At 32.9% G+C, this 23,869-nt stretch overlaps 1 protein-coding gene across 4 annotated transcripts in view; it reads right to left on the bottom strand.

Annotated features, from left to right (window-relative positions):
- Positions 1–427: 427 nt before the first annotated feature.
- The window catches only part of LOC127707698 (activating transcription factor 7-interacting protein 1-like), a 62,488-nt gene continuing 39,046 nt past the window's right edge, over positions 428–23,869 (bottom strand). For 3 of the 4 annotated variants that reach the window (XM_052212372.1, XM_052212371.1, XM_052212373.1), the window contains 10 exons: positions 15,689–16,289; positions 13,608–15,067; positions 12,772–12,984; positions 10,438–10,491; positions 9,803–9,832; positions 5,423–5,659; positions 3,034–3,822; positions 2,353–2,515; positions 1,861–1,979; positions 428–1,514 (listed from right to left, as the gene is read on the bottom strand). In XM_052212372.1, the coding sequence (XP_052068332.1) occupies positions 1,356–1,514; positions 1,861–1,979; positions 2,353–2,515; positions 3,034–3,822; positions 5,423–5,659; positions 9,803–9,832; positions 10,438–10,491; positions 12,772–12,984; positions 13,608–15,067; positions 15,689–16,277 (3,813 nt within the window). In that variant the 5' untranslated portion in view covers positions 16,278–16,289 and the 3' untranslated portion in view covers positions 428–1,355. The remainder of the gene's footprint in view (positions 1,515–1,860; positions 1,980–2,352; positions 2,516–3,033; positions 3,823–5,422; positions 5,660–9,802; positions 9,833–10,437; positions 10,492–12,771; positions 12,985–13,607; positions 15,068–15,688; positions 16,290–23,869) is intronic. The other variant, XM_052212374.1, reaches the window with a different exon arrangement.

The raw sequence follows: 23,869 nt of genomic DNA, 5'->3' as shown, positions 1-23,869 counted from the left end.
AACGATCAACACCATTCATCAGTGCACAAAAAACGTTTGAGAAACATGAATCAAACTGCACGATGTAGGGCTGTGCTGTGTATCACCATTAACATTTCAAGTAGTCTTTATGCCGCGCTTGCACCAGTTTCTTCTAGTAAACAGGATAAATGTTGTGCATTATGTTCCAATCTCTTATCTAAAAGTGTGATGCAGCAACTTTACCAAATCCTGAACCTGATGGTGTGTGATACAGCAACTTCTTCTTTTAAAGTTAATTGTATCAATGCTGGATGGAAAGAATTTTTCCATAAAATTTTATTTTTATTGTATTTTTGTACATATGTATATGATATAAAGAAAATTGATACTTACTTGGTTGTTGACTAAGGAGTAGCAACAAAACACATCCTAAATATCTGGTCTTGTTAAAAAAAATACAGAACTAAAGTATTTAGAAATTTATTTGTAAATTAACATCTAAATACTGGACATAAATATATGCTAATTTCTATGTACAATAAAATCATTAAAATTGACAGATTGTAAACAACAATTCTTTATACTAAACACAACTGTAGTTGTATAGAACATAAAACACAATCACGCCCACAAAGTTTAAAAATTTTCATTCTTAAATGCATGTCTACCAAACACATATACACTTAATGGTATTCTGAATTTAATAGCATTAGACAAAAGATGGACATTTCCTTAACAACAAAAAAAGAGAAGAGCTTCAACATCTTTAGAACAAGTATTTGTTGTCTTTTTTTAAATAAAATTGTTTGAACCATTGACAGATATAAAAACATTGTATACTTGCCATATAAAATAAAACATCAGATTTACAAATGTATGACTTTGTTATTTGCAATTCATGTAAATCCATCTGATTTACGTTATTTTGAAATGTAATACATACTAGAAGTTTGTTTTCAACAGATATTGTTGTCTATAGGCAATTAGTACCCTTTATTTTATTTTTTCAAATACTATTACTTTATAAACATCTCCTTAATAGCACTGCAAGTACATGATAGTATTTACTTCATACAATTTGACAGAACTATTAATGATAAAAAAATATCACATTTACCTCCACAATAAAATTATAACATACAAAAATAAAATGCACAAATAAAACATATTAAGATCATATCTGGCCATTAGCACCCCTGTTTAGAATGCAAAACATTCACAAGAAGAGAGAAATTGTAGATTTCCCTCACAGAACACTATTTACTCTATCATGTTAATTGTCCAATAGAATTCCTGATGAAACTCTTTACATAATTAACATGATTTCTACATTGATTCAATAGATTGAAGAGTAAAGGGAGACTGAGAATCTCTACCATACTGAAAATGCACATTTACTTCATTGGCATCAGATGTATAGAGCTTGGTTCACTGAATGGTCCAGGTCGCCCATGAATATCAACTGGCCTTACAGCAAAATGGTAACGATTTCCTTCTTGGAACTGTGTCAGTGTACAAGCCATAGGTAAAGGTAAAGCTTTGACATCTCCAACCTGTAATCACATTAAATAGATCAGATCAATCAGCCATATATTTATGTATTACAATCTCTCAACTGGAACACCAATCAGAGAAAGAATGTTTTCATGTCAAAGCTTATGGCTAACACACAAACAACTTTGTGTTCATTTCATAACCCAAATTTAACTTGGTAATAGTTGTTCCGTAGTAAATAATACAAACATGTACACTAATACCTGCTGTTGATTAAAATGCAACATGACATTTATCTTTAACCAGATTTATAATTAAATTACAGTTCAATCCCTTCAGTATATTGTTAATGATGTAAATGTATTCAACACTTACCTAAAACGGGCTTGCATCAAACGAACTTACCTTTTTCCACAGACTAGGAGTAGAAGGTACTGCAGTTTCTTGATAAGCAAATAGTTGATATGACTGAATTTCTGCATGATTTTTAGCAATATAGGTCATATTCCATGATAAAACTATGCCTACAAGGAACAGAATATCAGATGAGATGTGTACTAAGTTTAAAATTGATGTGACCACAAGTTCATGGTAAACTTCATTTGTACATTAATCCTAAGCCTTAACCTGATACAGGATGAGCTTACAGATGGAATAATAGTTAAGAAAAATAGGCACCTTTCTTATAGGGACATAAAAACAAATAAAATGCAATATTACTGCAGGCAAAAAAAAAACAACCAACTATCAATGTCAAACATGTGTTTCTTTTTAAAAAGGTCTAATAAAAAGTCCTTACTGCAAGAATACAAGACAAAGGATAATATTCTGTTTGATATTGAAACCAGTACCCCTCTTTTGGAGCATGGGTAAAATAAAAACTGAAAAGATACATACCTTGACTAACCCTAGAAATTTTAAGTGTAGGTTTAGGAGCTAATGGTTTCTCTCCTGGTTTAATGGGTGGAGGATCTTGTACAGGTAATGGAGCAGGATGATTATGTTTCTGAGCTGGTGGTGGGTGGACTAACTGTGATGTTGTTGGAGGTAGCTGTTGCTTCTGAAACAGATGAAAACAAATCTTAGGTGACATAAACTCTGATCCAAGCCATTTCATATCCAAGGTATCTCTCAAAAGAGTTCATGTATAAATTAAACAATTCATGTTTTTTATTCTATAAATCTCTTAAATAGCAAAAATAATAAACATATTCAATAGAAAGGAGAGTGCTAGTTTGAGGCTAATTATGGCCTGTCAATCAGAAAATGAAAATTTGTAAGCAAGTATTTTTTATTATATTTTGAACATGTAGAATAAGAGGCTTTTGGAAAGTAGGTAAATTTCAGCTGAAGCAATTTCATCAAAGACTGGGCATAACATCATGTAATTTTGTGTATATCTTGTATATACACTTCTAAAACTAGCTTCCAAATGCATGTTTAATTTACCAATACTATTTCATGTAACTCATGTGGGTTTTGTTGAAAATCCTTCATTCAAATTCCAAGAAAGGTGAAATTATTGCAGAAAATGCTGGTTAAATAAATCAAGTATATATTTTGCTACATTTCATTTACCTGTTGGTTATTCTGGCTACTTGGTGCTGACTGTAATGGGGGTGGAGGTCTTACTGTTCTCATCATATTATATTGTTGTGCACCAGTTACCATTGTAGTGACTGGTAAACTACCTCTTGGAAGTGAAGCAAGGGGCACCAGTTGTGCTGCTCTTAATTGCGGAGGTCCAACAGTTGGTTGTTGGGATACATTTGGAGGACGAAGACCTGCTGTTGTTGGAGTTGTTACAACAGTAAGCAGACTTCCTGGTCGTATTTGCTGGGCACCAGAATTAAATACCAACTGTAAAGGTTGCTGAGTAGGGCTTAAAAATCGAGTTCCTGCTGCTGGTCCACTAAGCAAAATATTCTGTTGAGGTAACATTGCCTGTTGTGGAGTTAAGTTACGAACATTTCCCTGAGACTGAATACTTGATACAACAGTAGGAATGGATGGAGTTCTAGCAACATGTGACACAATTTGTTTTTCTTCTTCATCTGTCAAATCAATTATCTTGGCTGAAGGCCTTGTAGCATTTGAAATTGTTGTTAGCATATTTGTTTTTGTAGTTGTTGGCATGGACGGAGTAGATGTGACCATTATAAACTGTTGTGGAACCTGTCCAACTTTAGGATTATTTGATGTTGGAAACAACATAGCCTTTGTACTGTTTGACACTATTATCTGTTGTTGTTGTCTAGATGTATCTAGTAAACTTTTGACAGTTTTATTACAAGGATATTGTCCAATTGGAGGTTCTGGAGGTTTTTGTGTAGGTGACAATAAAATCTGTGTCTTCTGTGGAGGTAACTGTAATATTAATTGGAGAAATTTTTATATACATGAATATAAAAAATTAAGATGTGACATAATTGCCAATGAGACAACTCTCCACCAGAGACCAAATAACATAGAAGTTAACAACTATAGGTCACCGTACAGTCTTCAACCATAGTCTTACAGCCCATTATGTGGCTATAACATGGTAAATTCCAACCTGCAATTTGGGGGGTTTGGCGGCATACCTTAATGGGGTACCCTGATGTTTTCCTCTTAAATTTTTTGCCTGCTGATCATATGATCAATCACTAGTTTTTTTAATCAATTTTAATATCTTGTCTTTGAGTAACTTTCCTTAATATGTTCTTGATTGTCTTTATTTGAAGTAGTCTTGACCTCTCAAACACTATCCAACTATTTGCATAGGAAACGAGTGAGTTAAAAATTCTCAAAATTGACACAGAAAGTTGTATACAATTCAAAATTTAATAAGACTGCCTTCAAGATAACTTGAATTAAAGCTACATTATGTATCTGACATCATTATGTTTTATAAGATTCACATAACAACATAATGTGTCCTAGGAGGTGAATTTTAGACATAAATGGTAATTCAAATTCCTGTGCATTTTATAAGAACCTTGAAAGCCATTAGAATAAATAATTCACTACAAAACTAAATTCTCAATATCTATTTTGCAGTTGTCTTTCTTTGAACATGAAATATTACATATTAATACATTCTTGAAAGTTTTCAGTAATTCTAAGGCAGAAACTCCCACAGACAGTTAGTTGATCTTAGATAATTTTGGCTGTTCAGTTAATAGTTGATCTTAGACAATTTTGGCTGTTCAGTTCAAGATCTTATTGGTTTATTCAATAATATGCCTTTTCAAATATTTGTTTCTTTATCATACCTGATGATGACAATTTCTGAATCATGTGAACTTATTACTCCATTTTTAACTCATCATAGTAGACTCACATACTAAAAATCAGCTCAATATGTGAAGGAGTTTAGAAAAAAGAGTCTGTATAATTGCTATTTTCATAAAGACTGTAACTTTGGCAAAAATCAGCAGAGCGGAACCAAACCTAAAATTGATCTGTAACTCATCTTAGTAGACTCACATACTAAAACTCAGCTCAATATATGAAGGTGTTTTGAAAAAAAGTCAGTATAACTGTTCGCTGCAGAATAACGGAATGACGGATAAGGGTAAAACTATATGGCCCCGACTTTCTTGCAGGGCCATAAAAAAGAATTTTGCAACTGATACTGCATCATTATATTTACAGATAATCTTGCTTCTTAATTTATCTCCTATACAATAACTTTCATATTTCCCAAGTTGCAGGTATGGTGAAATTACCAGTAAATCATTTAAAGAAAGATTTTATGTGTTATTAAAAAAATTGCCACACTGTAATACACATCAGTACAGATGTTTTCCATCAGGAATTATAGGATTAAAAAGTTGTTAATAGTACACTAAATTGACTGCAAAAGACCCAGACACTATTTTCCAAGGAAGAGCGGAGTTTTCATCCAGTATAAATTAATTAATTATTTGGCCAGCCTGAGATATGACCCTTCTACAGTTTGACCATATTAATAAGGAATACTTACATTTAAAGCTTGTTTTATCTGTGACTGTGTTGTGACACTGTAAGTGGATCTTGGAAGGTTGGAGGTGATTGGTACTAACTGTCTTGTGACAGCTGGAGGTGACTGAATCATTACAGGCACTGTTGTTCCTTGTGGAGACTGGCAAACAACTGGAGCACTTGATCTTGGTGGTGTTTTGGTACCACTCTTATTTGGTGTTGTCTGACTTTGACTCTGCTGCTGGGCAATTCCTTTACTCTGTAAAGTAAACATCAATTATATTCTATGGGCTAAATATTGTTACTATATTAAAAGATAATTAACATGAGCTAAAACATGTTTTTTTCATATTCAAAATTTACAAATGAATAGCTACAGATACCTACAATGTCCTACAACAAAATGCATACATTATGAATTTACTGCTAAATATGACTGAAAGATCATATATCTATTCCTGATTTAAATTAAAAATAAATATAAGTGTTTAATCTACCTCAGGTATTTTTATCAAGATTTTCTTATAGGTTTTCTCTCTCAATTTTTTCAATTTTAAGTAACATTGGCAGCCATGTTTATAATGATCAATGAAGATGGGATTATCATTATCAGTATAAAATTTTCTAGTTTTATTAACAGTGGAGGTCATGATTGAAAGCAGTTTGGTCAACAAATTCTCCACAAAGGATCTTTACCAAGTCATTTGAGCAAAGATTGGTTGCAATATGTTATTCACATAATTTTTCAGAATGTTTTATTCATAAGTATGTGCAAAGTTTTTTTTATTTAGCGGCAAACATGTCTGAATGAGGTATGGGAAATCAACCATAAATCTGAAAGAGTTTCATGCATGTATCATTTAACCAAAGTTTGGTAGCAATTTTAAGTCTCATGATTTTTTATGATTTTTTTGTCAAAATTTCTTTCTTCAGTAACAGTGTTGGTATTTTTTTTAAAAAGTTTTTTTTAGATTAGCAACTTAAGCTTGTATTAGGGTCATTTATAAATTTCCAACAATTTATTCCCTATATGAGCATTTCAGGAATTTTAAATCTCTGTGTTACTTTTAAGTACTTCTCAAGATATTTAAATAAATTTTTTCATCCCTATGCTATATTTTCAAGCAATAAGGACCTTATTGGTTGATCAGCAGTTAAATCATATAAATTTTTGAATGGATGCCTGCATACATGGGCTACACAAGAAGAATAAAAATAGTTAGCATTTATCTTATTTTAACTTCACTAAATAAATGGTCCTGGTGAGGTACTTAGAAGAAGATAACATCTACAATACTGTTTGCAAAATCTATTTGATCTGGCAATTTGAGAAAGAAAGAGTTGAGTCAACTAATATATTAAGGTTGAATATATTTTTCAAGATGAAGTGCAACAATCTGTTAGACAATAATGTTAGTTTTGTTTGTTTCATGCAGTAACTGTATTAACTCATCAAAGATACCTCAAAATCTCTCATACTTTACAGCATGTCTTATTCTATGTGGACTTCATACAAAAGTAACTTTCTCCTGTGCACAATCACACCAAATTTTCTAGAAATGACCTTTGCCTCTAAAACTGAATGTCATCTCATTTACTTATAATATGTAATGCCAAAAATAAGATCCTGAACATATGTCACTTGATCTCTGACTATGAATTTGAATGCGACTCCTGTTTTCCTGTTAATCAAACATTTAACAAAAGGAAAAGGTAAGAAAAGGCCACATTTTTGTCCCTTGATATCAAAATGCAAGAATTATTGCAAATCTATTAATTGACATCCTTCAGATGTTCACAAGACATTGGTCTGTCAAATTAGTATGTGAAGTTTTTGAAAATTACATTATTTCCTTTAGGGTTCAAACTTCTTGCATATAATGCCAAACTGCCCTGCTGGCTTCATTGTGGGATCTTCTAAATACTTTCACATGCATATTATTAATAAAATATCCACATACATGTAAATATCAGTCAGAAATGAAAACTTTACACACAATCTTCATTTCTAAAAAAAATAATGAGGGGTGAACAAGTGAAATGCTAGATATATTAATTTTATTCGAGAGTATGGCTATAATACTAGCTGCTAAAGGTATATCTAGGTATCTGTTCAACATTTAATACAAGAGTGCACACGCTGAAATGTCTCGTCTTCTTTACTGACCATTGATTTTATGTTGATAGTCCTAACTATAAAGCTTTACTAAAAGTATCACATAAACTTAACATGATCCAAGAAAATGAGGTAAAGGTTAGATAAATCAAACCGGAAATACATGTACACCTTACAATCATTCAATACACCAAATATAGTTGACCTATTGCTTATAGTTTCTAAGAAACAGACTTAAACAGGAAAACTAAACATTGAGCAATGAACCATAAAAAATATGGTCAAGGTCAGATGAACCATGCCAGACAGACATGTACACCTTACGGGTTGCACTTTGTAAATACAGCTGTTTCTCAAACCACGCCTCTTTTGGGGAGATATATAATATTCATAGATATGTTAATTTGCTAACGTACTGGTTCCCATTTATGATCTCTGTGTTTCATCTCATAGAGACATCACTACCAGTATAGAAAAACACAGTAGCGCCTACATTTTAATTCTTAGGAGGTCCAAAAATGGAGGTAAGGGAAGTATAGAATTTTAGTATAAGTTTAAACTCTTTCCGTTCTTGGATATTATTTTCACGAAACTTCATAGTAAAAGAGGCACAGTTTTAGCTGTAAAGGTAGTTCCTATGGGAAATTGCATTGTCTATATTTACAGAATTGCAACCTACAATCAATTTATGCATTAAATATAGTTGACCTATTGCTTAAAGTATCTAAGAAACAAACTTAACCATGAAAACTTAACATTGACCAATGAACCATGAAAATGAGGTCAAGGTCAGATGACACCTGCCAGTTGGACATGTACACCTTACAATCATTCCATACACCAAATATAGAAGACCTATTGCTTATATTATCTGATATATGGACGACCACGAAAACTTAACCTTGTTCACTGATCCATGAAATGAGGTCGAGGTCAGATGAAAACTGTCTGACAGGCATGAGGACCTTGCAAGGTACGAACGTATTAAATATAGTTATCCTATTACTCATAATAAGAGAGAAATTAACTTTACAAAAAATCAACTTTTTTTTCAAGTAGTCACTGAACCATGAAAATGAGGTCAAGGACAATGGACATATAGCAGACAGAAACTTCATAACATTAAGGCATCTATATACAAAGTATGAAGCATCCAGGTCTTCCACCTTGGAAAATATAAAGCTTTTAAGAAGTTAGCTAACGCCGCCGCCGCCGGATCACTATCCCTGTGTCAAGCTTTCTGCGACAAAAGTCACAGGCTTGACAATAATAGATATTAGAGAATATAGAAACTTTTGGACATAACTTGTATGTCACAATTCAAAAGCATATATTTAAATCATATATTAATAGTAGCCTGCAAGGTAAAAGCCTGAGGAAGGTTTTTTTTAATAGACTTAACCATAAAAACCTTGTAATTTTAGTTACAACATGGTCAATTATAAAATTCAAACAAAAAGGGAATGAAAATATGATAACTTCTAGCAGCGGCATCATGGGTAAAAGGCCAAAAAAATTAAAAAAATGTCTGATTCCTGCCACTTTGTGTCAGGTTTTAAGAGATGACAAGATAGGCAGGAAATTATTTTTGTAGAATTTTCATTTAAAAAAGAAACAAGGTAATTTTGCCATCAACGTTTTTTAACCCACAAAATATCTCTTTTTTATGATTGATATATGAATTGAACTGGATGATCTGAAATTCAAACTACGGTAAAATCAGAAACTTTTGCGATATTTTTATTATTGCGAAAATTGCTACAAAAAAAAAGGTGATGCAAAAACATTTCATCACATTTTGATTTTGATACATGCACCATTATTTCTATGCAGCATTTCCTGCTTATGAAATACATGTAATCTCAAATTTTTATCCATTGTTCAACAATCGAATATAAAATACACAAATTTCTGAATTTACCGTAACTATATGTGACTAATATTGAATACCATTTTAATGACCATAAAGTAAATTATCTGGATTACATATATATCAGAACAGACCAATTATGTATTTATTTTTCCAAATATAGAAGAACATTCCACTAGAAAGTCACATTATCAAATATTTTCAAACTTGGCCATGGTATTTTGCCATTAAAATATCATTTACTTTCTTGTAGTTTTGAATGTTTTTACAGCAGAGCTAGCAAAAACTCCTTTATTATCCTATACAGACTAATAGTTTGTACAATTTTATATATTTTTGTTGTTGTAATCCAGATAATCTACCACAGAGTAAACATAAAACCATCCAACAATCAGAACTTATTAATGCAAGCTTACCATGGTGGGTGTAGGTGAAGTAATTGGTTGCTGGAAATCAAATAATCTCTCGTCAATAATCGTTTTTTTTTAATCAAATGGGTGTAAGAACAAATCATTCCAATTAAAAACTTGATTTTAAGTTCCCAATTTTGTTTATAATACATGTAATATATATATGTTGAATAATTGTAATAATGTTTCAAGAAAAAGTTCTTTGGGGGTAATGTAAGGCACTTATAGTTAAATCAGGCAATTCTGAAAAAATATTATTGAAATTAACTGTACAGTAACATATTCAAGTGGAAAGGGTGTCAGGAGATTCCTTCTTATAAAGCACTTTCAGACACTCAACATAAATTTTCAGGAATAACATTGTTTTTAATACAGAACTAAACAATAATAACAATAGATTTGACATTCTTTTTTACCACAATATTAGCCATCAAGTTTATTCATCATATAAATGATCCCAGTACCTATATTATTAATTTGACTCATGTTATACATGTACATATACAAATAACCTATCATCAAGAATAAATAAGAAACCCTAACTAGTTAAAATTTAAGCTCTATATTACAATCATGTAACCAAGCACTGGATATAAATTTTGCTACATATGTGTGAAAAAATAAAACAAAAAGATAAATACCTTTTCCACTTTATTTTCATCCACCTGTACACCAATTGATTTAGTGCTAATTTGCTGAAAGTGAAATTTTCATATTTTTTACAATCAAAGAATTTATTGTAGATTTTTGAAGAAATTGTGGACTTCTTTTTCATATCTTCTTAATAATCAGGCTACAACAATGCCTGCAAACACCCATTATTTGTTTTACCTTAAAACTGGATAGTTACTAATAACTATTGAAAAATACTGCAAACAGTGATTGCATACAAGTTTTTTCTCTAATTGATCTTGACTTATAATTAGAGTCATTTCAAGGATACAAATCTCATTCTTTGTTTATAAATCTTTGATTCAAGTTTGAAGAATGTAACTTGTGTCCATACAATACATGCAATATATTGAAATCTTTGTTACCTTTTTAATTTTTAATACAAAAGATTTTGAACCGTCTTTCTGAATTCTCATTTTTGTAAACTAAACAAATAAAAAAACATGACCCCTTTTTCAATACAAAATTTATTAAATCATCTTTCTAAATTTTAAATGAGCCCATTTTGTACTTCAAAGTGTTTTAGTCATGTAAACAAACATTAACAACAACAGTGCACACACTGACTTATCTTGCTTGCTTTACTGATAATGATTGAAGTCATGTTGAAAGTCTTCAAGATAAGTTTTAATACAATCATATAAACTTAATATTATGAATAATTCATGTAAATTAAGTCAAGGAAAGAAGAACCCTACCCAACAGACATGTGCAGGATTTTCTCGCTGTGTTGAAGACCCTTTGGTGGGCTTGAGCTGTTTTTGGCTCTTTGGTTGAGTTGTTGTATCTTTGACACATTCCCCGTTTCCATTCTCAAATAAAATACTTTGCTGAGCGCAGCTGGATACGACTGCAGAGGTCCAACCCTGAACAGTTGGGGCGAAAATGGACACAATAGTCGCGCTTGATACAGGTCTGAATTTGGATTGCTTTTGTGAAATGCACTAGGCTGTTGTGTATTGACACCCCCCCCCCCCAAAAAAAAATCTGAAATCTGAAATGAAAAAAAAAAAATTGCCCCCTACAATTTCTTTTTACCCCCCCCCCCCCCCCCTTTTTCCAAAAAAAAAAAAAGTCTTCCCCTCAAGATATGGTCATAATCTCAATTCAAATTTCCAATGGAGTTTGCAACCATAATTACCAATTTAAATACATCATAAAAGTCTTAAATAGATAATTTAAAAGCAGTGTAATTAAATTGTCCATTAACCAGGAAACCTTTGTTTTTTCCCCTAATTCCTAAATGTTTTGAGCCATAACCCCTCCAAAGCCAATCCTAACCATCCCTTTGTGGTATGAAAACTTGTGGTATAATTTCAGAGAGATCCATACACTTAAACACAAGTTTTTGTCTGGAAGTTACAGAAATGCTTATTTTTGGCCCCTTTTTGGCCCCTAATTTCTTAACTGCTGGTACCATAACCCACAAAATCAATCCCAACCTTCCTTTTGTGGTATTGAACCTGATGGTAAAATTTCATAGAGATCCATTCACTTAAACTAAAGTTATTGTGCGAAAACCAATGTGTCTTCGGACAACAACGATGACGCCAACGTCATACCAATATACAATTTGCGGTCGTATAAAAAGCAAAACCTACTGATTTCTTACAGTATCTGAGAAATAGACCCAACCACAAAAACTTAACATTGACCAATGGTTAATGAAAATGAGGCCAAGGTCAAATGAACTTTGCCAGATGGACATACTTCTTACAATTATTCAATACATCAAATATATTTGACTTAATGCATATAAAATCTGAGAAAAATGACCAAATCACAATAGCTTTAACATTGACCAATGAACAAAATCATGAAAATGAGGTCATGTCAAATGAAACCTGCTAGACAGACATGTACACCTTACAATCATTCCATACACAAAATAAAGTTGACCTCTTGATCCCATACACCCAATATAGTTATCGTATTACTCTTTATATTACATTAAGTGAGAAATTCTTGAGATAAAAAAAACATAAGTTTGTGTAAGGAGTCGCTGAACCATAAAATTATTTCAAGGGCAATGGACAGAGGGAAACTGCAGAACATAAGGTAACTTTATACCAGGTATGCTGTATCCAGATCTACTACCTTCTGAATATAAAGTTTCCCGTCAGCATTCTGCTATTTTGTCCTATGGCAATGTATGGCAGACAAAACCAACATTGCTACTTAAAATAACCCTTTGAATGCAATATGTTAAATCATCTTACTAAAAATTTCCATTTCTGTACTTTTTACAGTTATTTGGCAACAGAATGGTAACAAAGTGTACGTACAAACACTAACATACTTACCCTCAGTGCTGCAGTTTTTGCTTTTCTCTTCTCATGTTTTTGTTGTAGCACTGTTAGTTCCAACATTTTTCTTTCGAGATCTCTAGCTTTGTTTTTCCACATTTCATTGCTGCTTTGAAGGTCATCAATTTTTCTGTGAAGATCTTTGATAGTTTCATCTCTGTATGTTCTCAAATACAACATGACCTTGGCTTTCACTAGCATTGACAATTCCTATAAAATGGTTATATAGTAACATGTTTATGTCGCATAATTCATTACAAACCTCATGATACATGTACATGTGTGAGTCAACAAATATTCTGTACATAAAAGAACATGTAATGCATGGTTAAACTGGGGAAATTTACTTTAGAATAACAAATCAATGATGTTAAGGGCTCAAATTATTCAACAGGTTTGGCAAGCTATAATCTGAATACCTGCTTCAGGGTTTAAGCTACATGTAGGATTTTGAGGGCTTGTCACTTTTGCGAGATTAGAAAACTAACCGTTGCAGAGATATTTAATCAATCTGATTATTTGAACAGAAAGATAAATCAAATTATTCAGAGCTGAATGTTAGATGGATTTCATAATCATTGACTCTAAACAAAAAATAACAAATATATATTTTTGGTAGCTTGAATATTATTGAATTGAATGGAATTATAAATAATGAAATTATTGGTATTGTTCACCCTTTGGCTTCACTTGCATATTTAGTATTATTATTCTCATTTCTGACTCAACTCTACCACAACCTTTTCATTTAAAAAACTGTCTATATTTCAAAGAAATTCAAAAAGTAAGAATGTTTAAAATAAAAGTCGTAATATCTTTGTAATATCAATTACCTTTCGAGACACTCTCCTGCTTTTCTTTGGAGATTTCACAGGCGTTTTCATTTCAGCAACATCATCATCATCCTCATCATCTACATCTGTATCAGATGAAGTCTCCTCAGACTTTGACTCTGTCACTTCACTGTCAAGATGACTTGCATCAGTGTCTGATAATTCCTCCATGGCTTTCACTTTGTCTAACGGAATACCTATTTGTGTTCCTAGTTTACCTATGACTTCATCTAAACGAGATCTTTTTGGTTCTGATGACGCAGAGTCATCTGACTCTGCAGGTCTCTTCCTGTCAGATCCATCACTTTTAGCGTCATTTTCTTTTTCCTCTTTTTTGCACTTTTCCAACACTTTATTATTTGATTTTAAGTCTGAATCACAGCTTTCTGATTTGATTGAGCATTGTTCATTATCACTTGTGTCTTTTGAATCAGATGAATTTTTTGCTGAAGATAAAGCATCATCTTTTTCTTCATCAGAGTCAATATCCATTTTCTCCTCTTTATCATCAGAAATGGAACTTGCCAGGGACTTTGCATCCTGACTATCTTCTGAACAATCCTCCAAACCATCCATCTCTTTTGTGCCATCTTGACTATCAGTAACTTTTTCACTGCTAACAGACTTTGTGACATCATTATTAATAAGAAGACCATTGTCAACATTTGTTAATTTATCACATTGTGACTCAGGTTCCACAACTTTACAAGTTGATTGGTCATTTGAATCCGATTTAATGCTATGACTGCTAGATTCATTGTGAATACTGAGGTCTAATTTTGTACTAGAATTATTAATTTCTGGCTTTTCATTATGAATGCTAATGTCAGATTTTGCACTACTATGACTGGTATTAGATGGAACACTTATGTCAAGACTATGATTTGTGTTAGATGGTACACTAATTTCCGAGTTATGACTATGATTACTTGAATCACTATGAATTGAAATGTCATCTTGTTTTTTATGATGAACTGAACTTATGCTATGAACACTAGTTTCTGAAATGATGCTATGATTACTTTTTACAGATTTATCACTATTTACTGACTTCACACTATGATTACTTTTTACAGATTTATCGCTATATATTGACTTAACACTTGCTTCTGATTTCACACTATGATTACTTTTCACACTGTGATTACTTTTTATACTGTGATTACTTTTTGTACTGTGATTACTTTTCACACTTTGATTACTTTTTACACTAGTCACACTATGATTAGAATTCTCATTATCTAATTCTAAAAGTTTATTTTCATATTTGAGATCATTGGTGTTGCCTTTACTATCTACGTCCACATCAGCTTCCAGCTGGAGAAGTTTGTCCTCCTCTTTCTTATCCAAATCTTCTTCAGAAGTTTTGGTTTGGGACTGTGAGTCTCCATTAGACTTGAGAAGTTCATCTTCAAAGGAGTCATCAAGTTCTATAACATCTGGATTTGGTTTTGTATCCACTGCAAGGCATATGAAAAAAAGTTTAAAGTAATATTTATTTGTCTTTATATGAACATTGTGTACACCAATACAAAATGCTTCTGTCCTTCATTAATATCATTTCTTTCTATACAATTTAATCATATTTATCTTATTTTCATTATTTATTTTTGTTTGGAGGGGGAGTGGGGTGTTTATGCCAAGCACAAATATCAAAAAGTATTTGTTTTTAAAATATTATCAATTTACTTCAAAAATTTTTAAACACCATGATACTATATTTCTTAACATATTGATAGTCTTTTTCAAAAAAGGAAAACATCATTTTACAATTTTCCATCTACATCTTTGTCTCATTGCATCATTAACACTGATTTATATTCAATTAGTTCATTAGTAGGCCATTTGTTTTTATTTTAACTGTTGAAGTATCTTTGTATAAAAGTTAAAGGAATTGCATTTTTTAACAATGTATTTGTAAGTTTTACTAAATTACCTTTTAGCTTTACAAACCGGTCACTCTGATTGTGTATATGGAGAACTATCTGAACTTTTAAATGTCTTTTTGCAAATTAGGCATATGAAGGTTTTAAAATTCTGTCATAATGATCAGTACAAGAGTTTTGTCAGACTATACGTACCGGTCTTTATGCTTGAATTATTTTGAATTTTGTCTGAGGTTTCTGGTGTACCCTGAATGTCTTTTAAGTTTTCAAATAAATTATTTCCCAAATGTTTCTCTGTCATACCATTTTGGGAAATACTGTTCTTGATAATATTACATTTATTTCGTGATTCCAATCCTATAGATTTTGTTTGAGCTAGAAGATTTCCAAGACTGTTTGCATCATTTGAATTATCTTGGGATTTTACCAGTTTTTCGTTTTTGACACTTGTTATGATATCCTTGAAAGAATTCCTGATACTATCGTTAATTGTAAATTTCTTCGGCCTTGAGAGAAGGTCAAGGTCGTTTCCATTTTTCTGTAGGAGTTTTGGTGTGTCGTCTAGTATGACCAAGTCATCATCTTTCTTTTCCATCTTAAGACTTAGATATTCACTAAAGTCTAAATCGTGACCTGTCTGACTGTTGAGTGCCTTTAATCCAAGTAAACTCTGATTAAAATTTCTGTTGAACTCGTTGTTAGGATCAGCTTCGTCTAATGCCTGCATACAATCTTTTGGTTGTGAAGTTGCATCACATGTAGAATCCGACGCTGGCATGGCCATTAACTAGACATCCTGTAAATAAAGAAGAAATATCAATTGGCACGTTCTTCTCGAGCGTTTCGTTAAAATACGCGTTACGCTTCAGCAATATCACGTGCAAATAAAATAAATCTTGATTGGACGATTCGAACACTCCATTGATCAGCGAATGTTTCCTTATTATTGACATTATGCCAATTACAACCATAACCTGAACACAATAAAATGCTCCGCTGGGGCGCAGCTTGATACGACCGCAGAGGTCGAACCCTGAACAGTTGGGGCAAGTATGGACACAACATTCAAGCTTGATACAGCACTGAATTTGGATTGTAATTAAATATTTGACACAGCATAGGTTTCTGACACAGAATGAAAGTGGTCTAAGAACTTAAAAATTTTCAATTTACCTATTCATACATGTGATGGACTGTGAAACTCAGATCAGGAGATTGGGAAATTTTGGTCAGGAGATTAGGACTCAGATCAGGAGGTTTTTAATCGACATTAATTTTGTTGTAAATGTAACCGTGTGCTGTAAAAATGGTCTTTTAAAGTGTGTTTTCTTTAACTTTCCAACCAATTTATTATGTTTATAGTACCCTTGTACTTATAAAGTTTCTCCATCTTTATATTCTACATGTTCAATCTAACATTGTTTTTTTCCAGTATGTTCTTTAAATTTTTTACTTCATATTCTATAAAATAATCATTGCAACCAGAACATTTGTTTAGCTGTCTGCAAATAGTTTTTATTTTTTTATTTTTTCTCTTGCAAATAGTTTTTATTTGCAAACTCAGAAATTCATTCTATCTGTAAAGTTAGGGTCATAGTTATTATATAAATTTCAATTTAAGCCTTAAAAGGAAGTATAGAATCCTCAAATAATTTTCAAATTATTATTTTTTTATTTGTCCTAAGACATTTAAAATCATTTAATAACCATCCTTTTATGATTATTTGTTCAATTTATATTTTATTTATATTCTTTTAAAAATTTTCATTATTAAAAGGAAAGTAACTTAAAACAGGATAAATCAAGGGAAGTAACCCAATAAATACACAGTTTTTGTTACACAACGGCAGTTAGCCTGAGGTAAAAATCGTTGTTTACCAGTATGTTTGACACCCAAGCTGACAAGTGAAGCCATATAATTATGCATGTAAATTGATTAACAGGTAAGATATAACTTCAGGTAATGTCAGTTACACCAGATGCCTGAGATGTTATGTTGGGCAGAAATTTTTCATTCATGAAAAATTTCATACACGGGATTTTTTCAACGGGAGGTCGGGAGGAGACCCCTGAAAACGGGATTATTGTACTCCCGTCGGGAGGTTCACATGTATGCCTATTCAAACCATATCATTATTATTTGCTTTTATATATAAATCAGAAATAACCAATTTAAAATGGAAAATGTTAAAGAAAAAAAAGGAACAAAAAAATTCCCCCCCCCCCAATTTTTTGAACCCCCTTATGATTCATCGCCCCCAAACTCAATCCCAGCTTTCCCTTTGTGGTATGGTACCTTGCAGTACAATTTCAGAGAGATTCATACACTTGAACACAAGTTATTGTCTGGAAACTAGAAAAATGCTTGTTTTTTGGCCCCTTTTTGGCCCCAAATTCCTAAACGTTTAGGGCAATTACCCCCAAACTCAATTCCAGCTTTCCCTTTGTGATATGGAACCTTGCAGTACAATTTCATAAAGATCCATACACTTACACACAAGTTATTGTCCTGAAACTAGAAAAATGCATGTTTTTTTTGCCCTTTTATGGCCCCTAATTACTAAAATTTTGAGGGAAAACCCCCAAAATCAATCCCAGCCTTCCCTTTGTGATATGGAACCTTGTAGTACAATTTCATAAAGATCCATACACTTACAAACAAGTTATTGTCATGAAACTAGAAAAATGCTTGTTTTTTGCCCCTTTTTGGCCCCTAATTCCTAATATTTGGAGGAAATTACCCCAAAAATCAATCCCAGTATTCCCTTTGTGATATGGAACCTTGTAGTACAATTTCATAAAGATCCATACACTTACAAACAAGTTATTGTCATGAAACTAGAAAAATGCTTGTTTTTTGCCCCTTTTTGGCCCCTAATTCCTAAAATTTGGAGACAATTACCCCCAATATCAATCCCAGCATTCCCTTTGTGATATGGAACCTTGTGGTACAATGTCAGAGAGATCCATACACTTACACACAAGTTATGTCTGGAAGTTACAAAAATGCTTATTTTTGGCCCCTTTTGGCCCCTAATTCCTTAACTGTTAGTACCATAACCATCAAAATCAATCCCCACCTTCCTTTTGTGGTATTGAACCTTATGGTAAAATTTCAATGAGATCCATTCACTTAAACTAAAGTTAGAGTGCGAAAACTAATGTGTATTCGGACGACGACGCCGGACGACGACGACGACGACGACGACGACGCCGGACGACGACGACGACGACGACGACGCCAACGTCATACCAATATACGACCACAAAAATTTTTTTGCGGTCGTATAAAAACCACTCTTTTGAATATTTTATGATTTAAAGAAGCGAAATGACATAATGCAAGAATGAAGGAATATTCAACAGGAAGTAAAAAATCCTATTAAAATATAGATGATATGGATAACTTTGATAAATTGGTAGTATGTCTTTCATGTCCGTCAGTAATGCAGTATGCAGTTCATGATTCATTAAAAATCATGGGTACTGAGGAGAGCGGATTCGAACTTCACGATATGTACACATGTATTTTATGTCTTGTATTTTTATTATTCTTGAGACATATTATGTACTGTGTTAATTTGTAAATTTCAGTGGCGAATTTAAGGGATGTAGTGTGTTAATTTGTAAATGTCAGTGGCGAATTTAAGGGGTGGCCCCCTAAATGGAGTTACATATATGTAAATGCACAAACTTTAATAGTCCCACTCCTAAAGTTTAACGTATTCTTGCCCCATATGTACCCTGCCAGACAGACATGTACACCTTACAAGCATTCCTTACAATAAATGACATATTGCTTATAGTATATGATAAACTAACAAAACCATGAAAAACTTAGCATTGACCAATGGACATTGAAAATGAGGTCAAGGTCAAAGGACACCTGCCAGAAAGACATGTACACCTTACAATCATTCCATAAACTAATGGCTCTATTACTTATAGTATTTGAAAAATAGACAGATCCACAAAAACTAAACATTGTCAAATAAACCATAACAAGAGGCCGTCAGAGTGACAGCACACCGGATTTTCCTACAGAGGTCGAACCCTGAACAGTTGAGCAAGTATGGACACAACATTTAAGCTTAAAACAGCTCTGAATTTGGATTGTGATTGAATATTTGACACAATATAGGTTTGTGACACAAAATGAATGTGGTCAAAGAACTGAAAAATTTGAAATCGGAAATTTACCTATTATGGTCCAATATCCAAAATCTAATAGCATTGTTATCATTAGCATATCAAAGAACCCCAAGAATTCAATTTTTGAATTGTTGATGAAATCAAACAAAAGTTTAATTTAGGACCCTTTGGACCTCAATGGGGTATTTTCTAATTAATAATGAAAATAAATACAGGTTTAGATTCAGCTTTTCAAAGAATCCTATATATATATTCAATTTATGTTGAAATCAAACACAGTATAATTTTGGACCCCGATTTGGACCAACTTGAAAACTGGGCCCAAAATCAGAAATCTAAATATATCTTTATTAATAGACAAACTAAGATTAGTTTCTAAAGGAGTTTGCTTCATCAAAAAATATATTTATATAGCATTCAGAAAATAAGTTTATACAGAATAACAAACAAACAAACCACAAAATTCTTCAAACAATTTACAAAAGAAAAGATGAAAAAAAATCCAAAATGTCATTTATCATTAATACAGTATCTATTAAATATCTATAAAACTTGTCTGTAATTATTTTCACAGTGTCTAATAATGAACAGTAAATTCCAAACGTTATTTGTACTGTCCTACAGATTTTATCATCAACACCTAGGAAACAGAAAATTTTCAAATAAATCTGTCACTCCAATAATAATTGAGTGATAAGATATTTACCAGATGTTTTGTTATCTATTAACAGGTGAACATTATTTAAAAACACTTAGTGTAATCAAACTTTATATATATAATTAATAGTTCCCAATATTTTTTCTTTCATTGTCACAAACTTTTATAGATCTGCAACTTATCTATCAATGATATTTGCAAATCACAATTTCTGTTCAAAGGGAAATAACTCAATCATATAATAAGTATATATTTGGACTTCTAAAAAGTCGAAAACTCAAAAACGAGAAGAGCTAAAATCGTGAAAATTGAACTTGACCTTCATTTAGTCACAGGAAACAACGTATAAAAATTTGATTGTTAATGAACGGACACCGCCCGCCCGCCTTACATCCCCAAATCAATAACCGATTTTTCATGCGAAAATCCGGTTAAAAATGAGGTCAAGGTCAGATAACCCCGCCAGTCGGACATGTACCTCTTACAATCATTCCACAACAAAGATAGTTGACCTATTGCTTACTGTATCTGAGATCAGGACTTGACCACGAAAACAGAACCTTGATCACTCATCCATGAAATGAGGTCGAGGTCAGGTCAAACCTGTCTGACGGACATGTATACCTTGCAAGGTACCCATATACCAAATATATACATGGCAAAAAAACTATACAGACCGCCAAAAGTTAAGCACCACCTAAATATAACTGTCAATATTTTTTCGACTATTGCGAAAAAAATTCTTATGTTCGGTGTTATGAATTGCATATAGCATACACCAAGAAAATTCATTACGACCAAAAAAATTAAACTCCGATATACCCGCCAAGCAACCTTTTATTAAAGGTCATCTGCACTTTTACAAATACACTGTTTCGATTCCTTTAAATCACCTTCCTACTGTCCCGCGTACAGGTGAAATTTGACCTTCACCAAGTCACTGTGAAATATGGCAAGCGGTAAGTTATCTGTGACTGAACGTTGACAAGCAATTGACATGTCAAATGCCGGTTTGAGCACAAGGAGCATTGGTAACCATTTCAATGTTAATCGCACCGTCATTCTCAGATTTTTACAACGTCATATTGACATGTAGGAACTGTAAATGATAGACCAAGGTCCGGAAGACCCTGTTTAACTACCTATCGTGATGACAGACTACTTATTGGTCGTGCTAAAGCCAACCCATTTACTCCTGCCCCCATAGCTTAGACACCACTGGCCTCCAGGTGGTCGTGTTAGAGTTCGAACATTGGTCTGTCGACTTCATAGAGGCTACCTAAGATCACGTTGTGTTGTCAAAAGACGCGCCCTAACAGCCAGGCACCGTATAATCAGGTTTCAAAGGGCTAATGACCATCGACGATGAAACTTGAGAACCTGGCAAAATATTCATTGGTCAGATGAGAGTTGGTTTCTGTTACGACCAATAGACGGCAGAATACGAGTTTGGCGGGGAAATAAAACTGCCTATCACCAAAGCAACAATTGCCCAACGACAGCAATCGTTGAAGATGGTGTTAGAGTATGGGGTTTCTTCTTATACTGTTGTAAGCTGGGTATGCATATTTTGCAGGGTAACATGAACAGACAGACATACAGGGATTTGGTGCTTAGAAACATTGTAGTCCCTCATTTTGAGAATCCCCAACTTGCGTCAAGACCCTCGTACATGGATGACAACGCTAGAACACACAGGACAAGGATTGTAACCGATTACAAAGATCAAGTTGAAGAAGCCATTGACACTATCTTTTGGCCTTCCATGTCTCCAGACCTGAACCCTATCGAACATGTCTGGGATGCCATTGGCAGAAATCTCAATCGCAGAGATCCACCTTTGCAAAATCTTGGCGATTTAAGAGGGGCAATTGTTGATGAATGGAATAAATTTGCTAAACTAAAGTTCAGAAGGCTTGTACAGAGTATGAGACGCCGTGTTATGGAACTGTACCGGAAGAGAGGTGGTTACACATCCTATTGAGTAAAATATCGACAGTAAATTTGCCGAACAAACCAAAGATTTGTTGTAGAGACTTTAATGATTTTGGGTGATTAAGTGTTGTAAAAAAATAAAATCAAAGTAAAACTTAAATTCCGTTTCTGATTTGTGTAATTTTCACTATTTCTATGAACGCAAAATTCAAATGCATAGAACCTGCATCAGTGATCAAACTTAAGTTTATGGTTTGTTTATGGCATATGTTAGCAAAATTGCTACATGAATATCTTCTCTTTTTCGAGGATTAACTGGTTTTTTTAAATGAAAAAAAATTTCGATGCAACAAAGATAGGTGGTGCTTAACTTTTGGCGTACTGTATATAATATTTTTCCAAGCAGTCACTGAACCATGAACATGACGTCAAGGACAATGGAAATGTGACAGATGGAAATTTCATAATATAAGGTATCTGCATACAAGGTATGAAGCATCAAGGTATGATCAGGTATTCTGCCCACCGAAATTCCTATGTATCGCATTCAGAGATTTTCGTCGCAGGAGGGACAAAAAATCCCATCAAGGATAAACACTGACAGGATGGATGTGACCTTGTATGGCTCCACTGGATAAGTGCTTTTTCAGAGATGGTTTTTAAAGAAAATTATACATACAGCATTGCGCGGTGAGCTTACTTTCGTTTTATGCAAAACGACTCAATTCGTGTTGGAAATAACAAATCAACCGTCACTCACACTCATTGAATGCGTACTTTTGACAAGGAGATTTACAAGCTTCTAAATTTATATATATATATGTATGTGATTTCGGTGTACTTAAAATAGATTATGTAATTTAAGTCGTATATTATGTTTTTAGTTATCGAGACCATGAATTTAATTTTCAAAATATTACCTTTTTTTTCGAATGAAACCAGGAATAGTCTCTTTAGACTAATACAAATATCGTATGAAAAAAAAATGGAGATCAGAAATCCAGTTATTATTAAAAGTAAACATGCCTAATTTTTCCAGTGTGGCACCAAAACTGGACATGTTTGAAATGATAAATATGCCTTTAAATGTTCTTGTAATAGGTGACTGTGCTCAGGTAGACTTCTTCTTCGGTAGAATTCTCTCCCAACTACACTGAATTAATATAATTATAAAGATGTGTGATAATTCCGAGAAAGGGCAAGAACTGCAGATAAGACGCAAAAAAATGCCTATTGACATCGTTATTTTAATCCACCATTCCATCTAGAATTTTTGAAAGATAAATATCTCGACTTCGTCATCTTCATTCATGCTTTGGTTTATTTTAAAGGAGTTCATGTTCTTTAGGCTCATTTCTGATTTTTTTTATTTTCAGTGGCTAGGGCCGAAATGTCTATATATCATACTGCTTTTATTTCAAGTCATGTACGAGGGTTAGAGCATCATGCGCTGATGTTTAACAATTGCTAATATTTTAGGGGTAGACACGATACTTTTGCCAAGCTCGGGAGTGTTAAAAGAGTACTCTAACGTGTAACAGAAAATGTATACCCCTCCTTTGTGTTTGGTTATCTAAGCAGTAAAATGCGATAGCTTTTTTTAATTGGGTCGCTATTCTGTTTTTCTTAGA

Source organism: Mytilus californianus, unplaced genomic scaffold, assembly GCF_021869535.1.
Source record: "Mytilus californianus isolate M0D057914Y unplaced genomic scaffold, xbMytCali1.0.p SCAF_7, whole genome shotgun sequence".
Lineage (NCBI taxonomy): Eukaryota > Metazoa > Mollusca > Bivalvia > Mytilida > Mytilidae > Mytilus > Mytilus californianus.
Note: the sequence above shows the minus strand (reverse complement) of the source record. Positions and strands in the feature narration are given on the sequence as shown.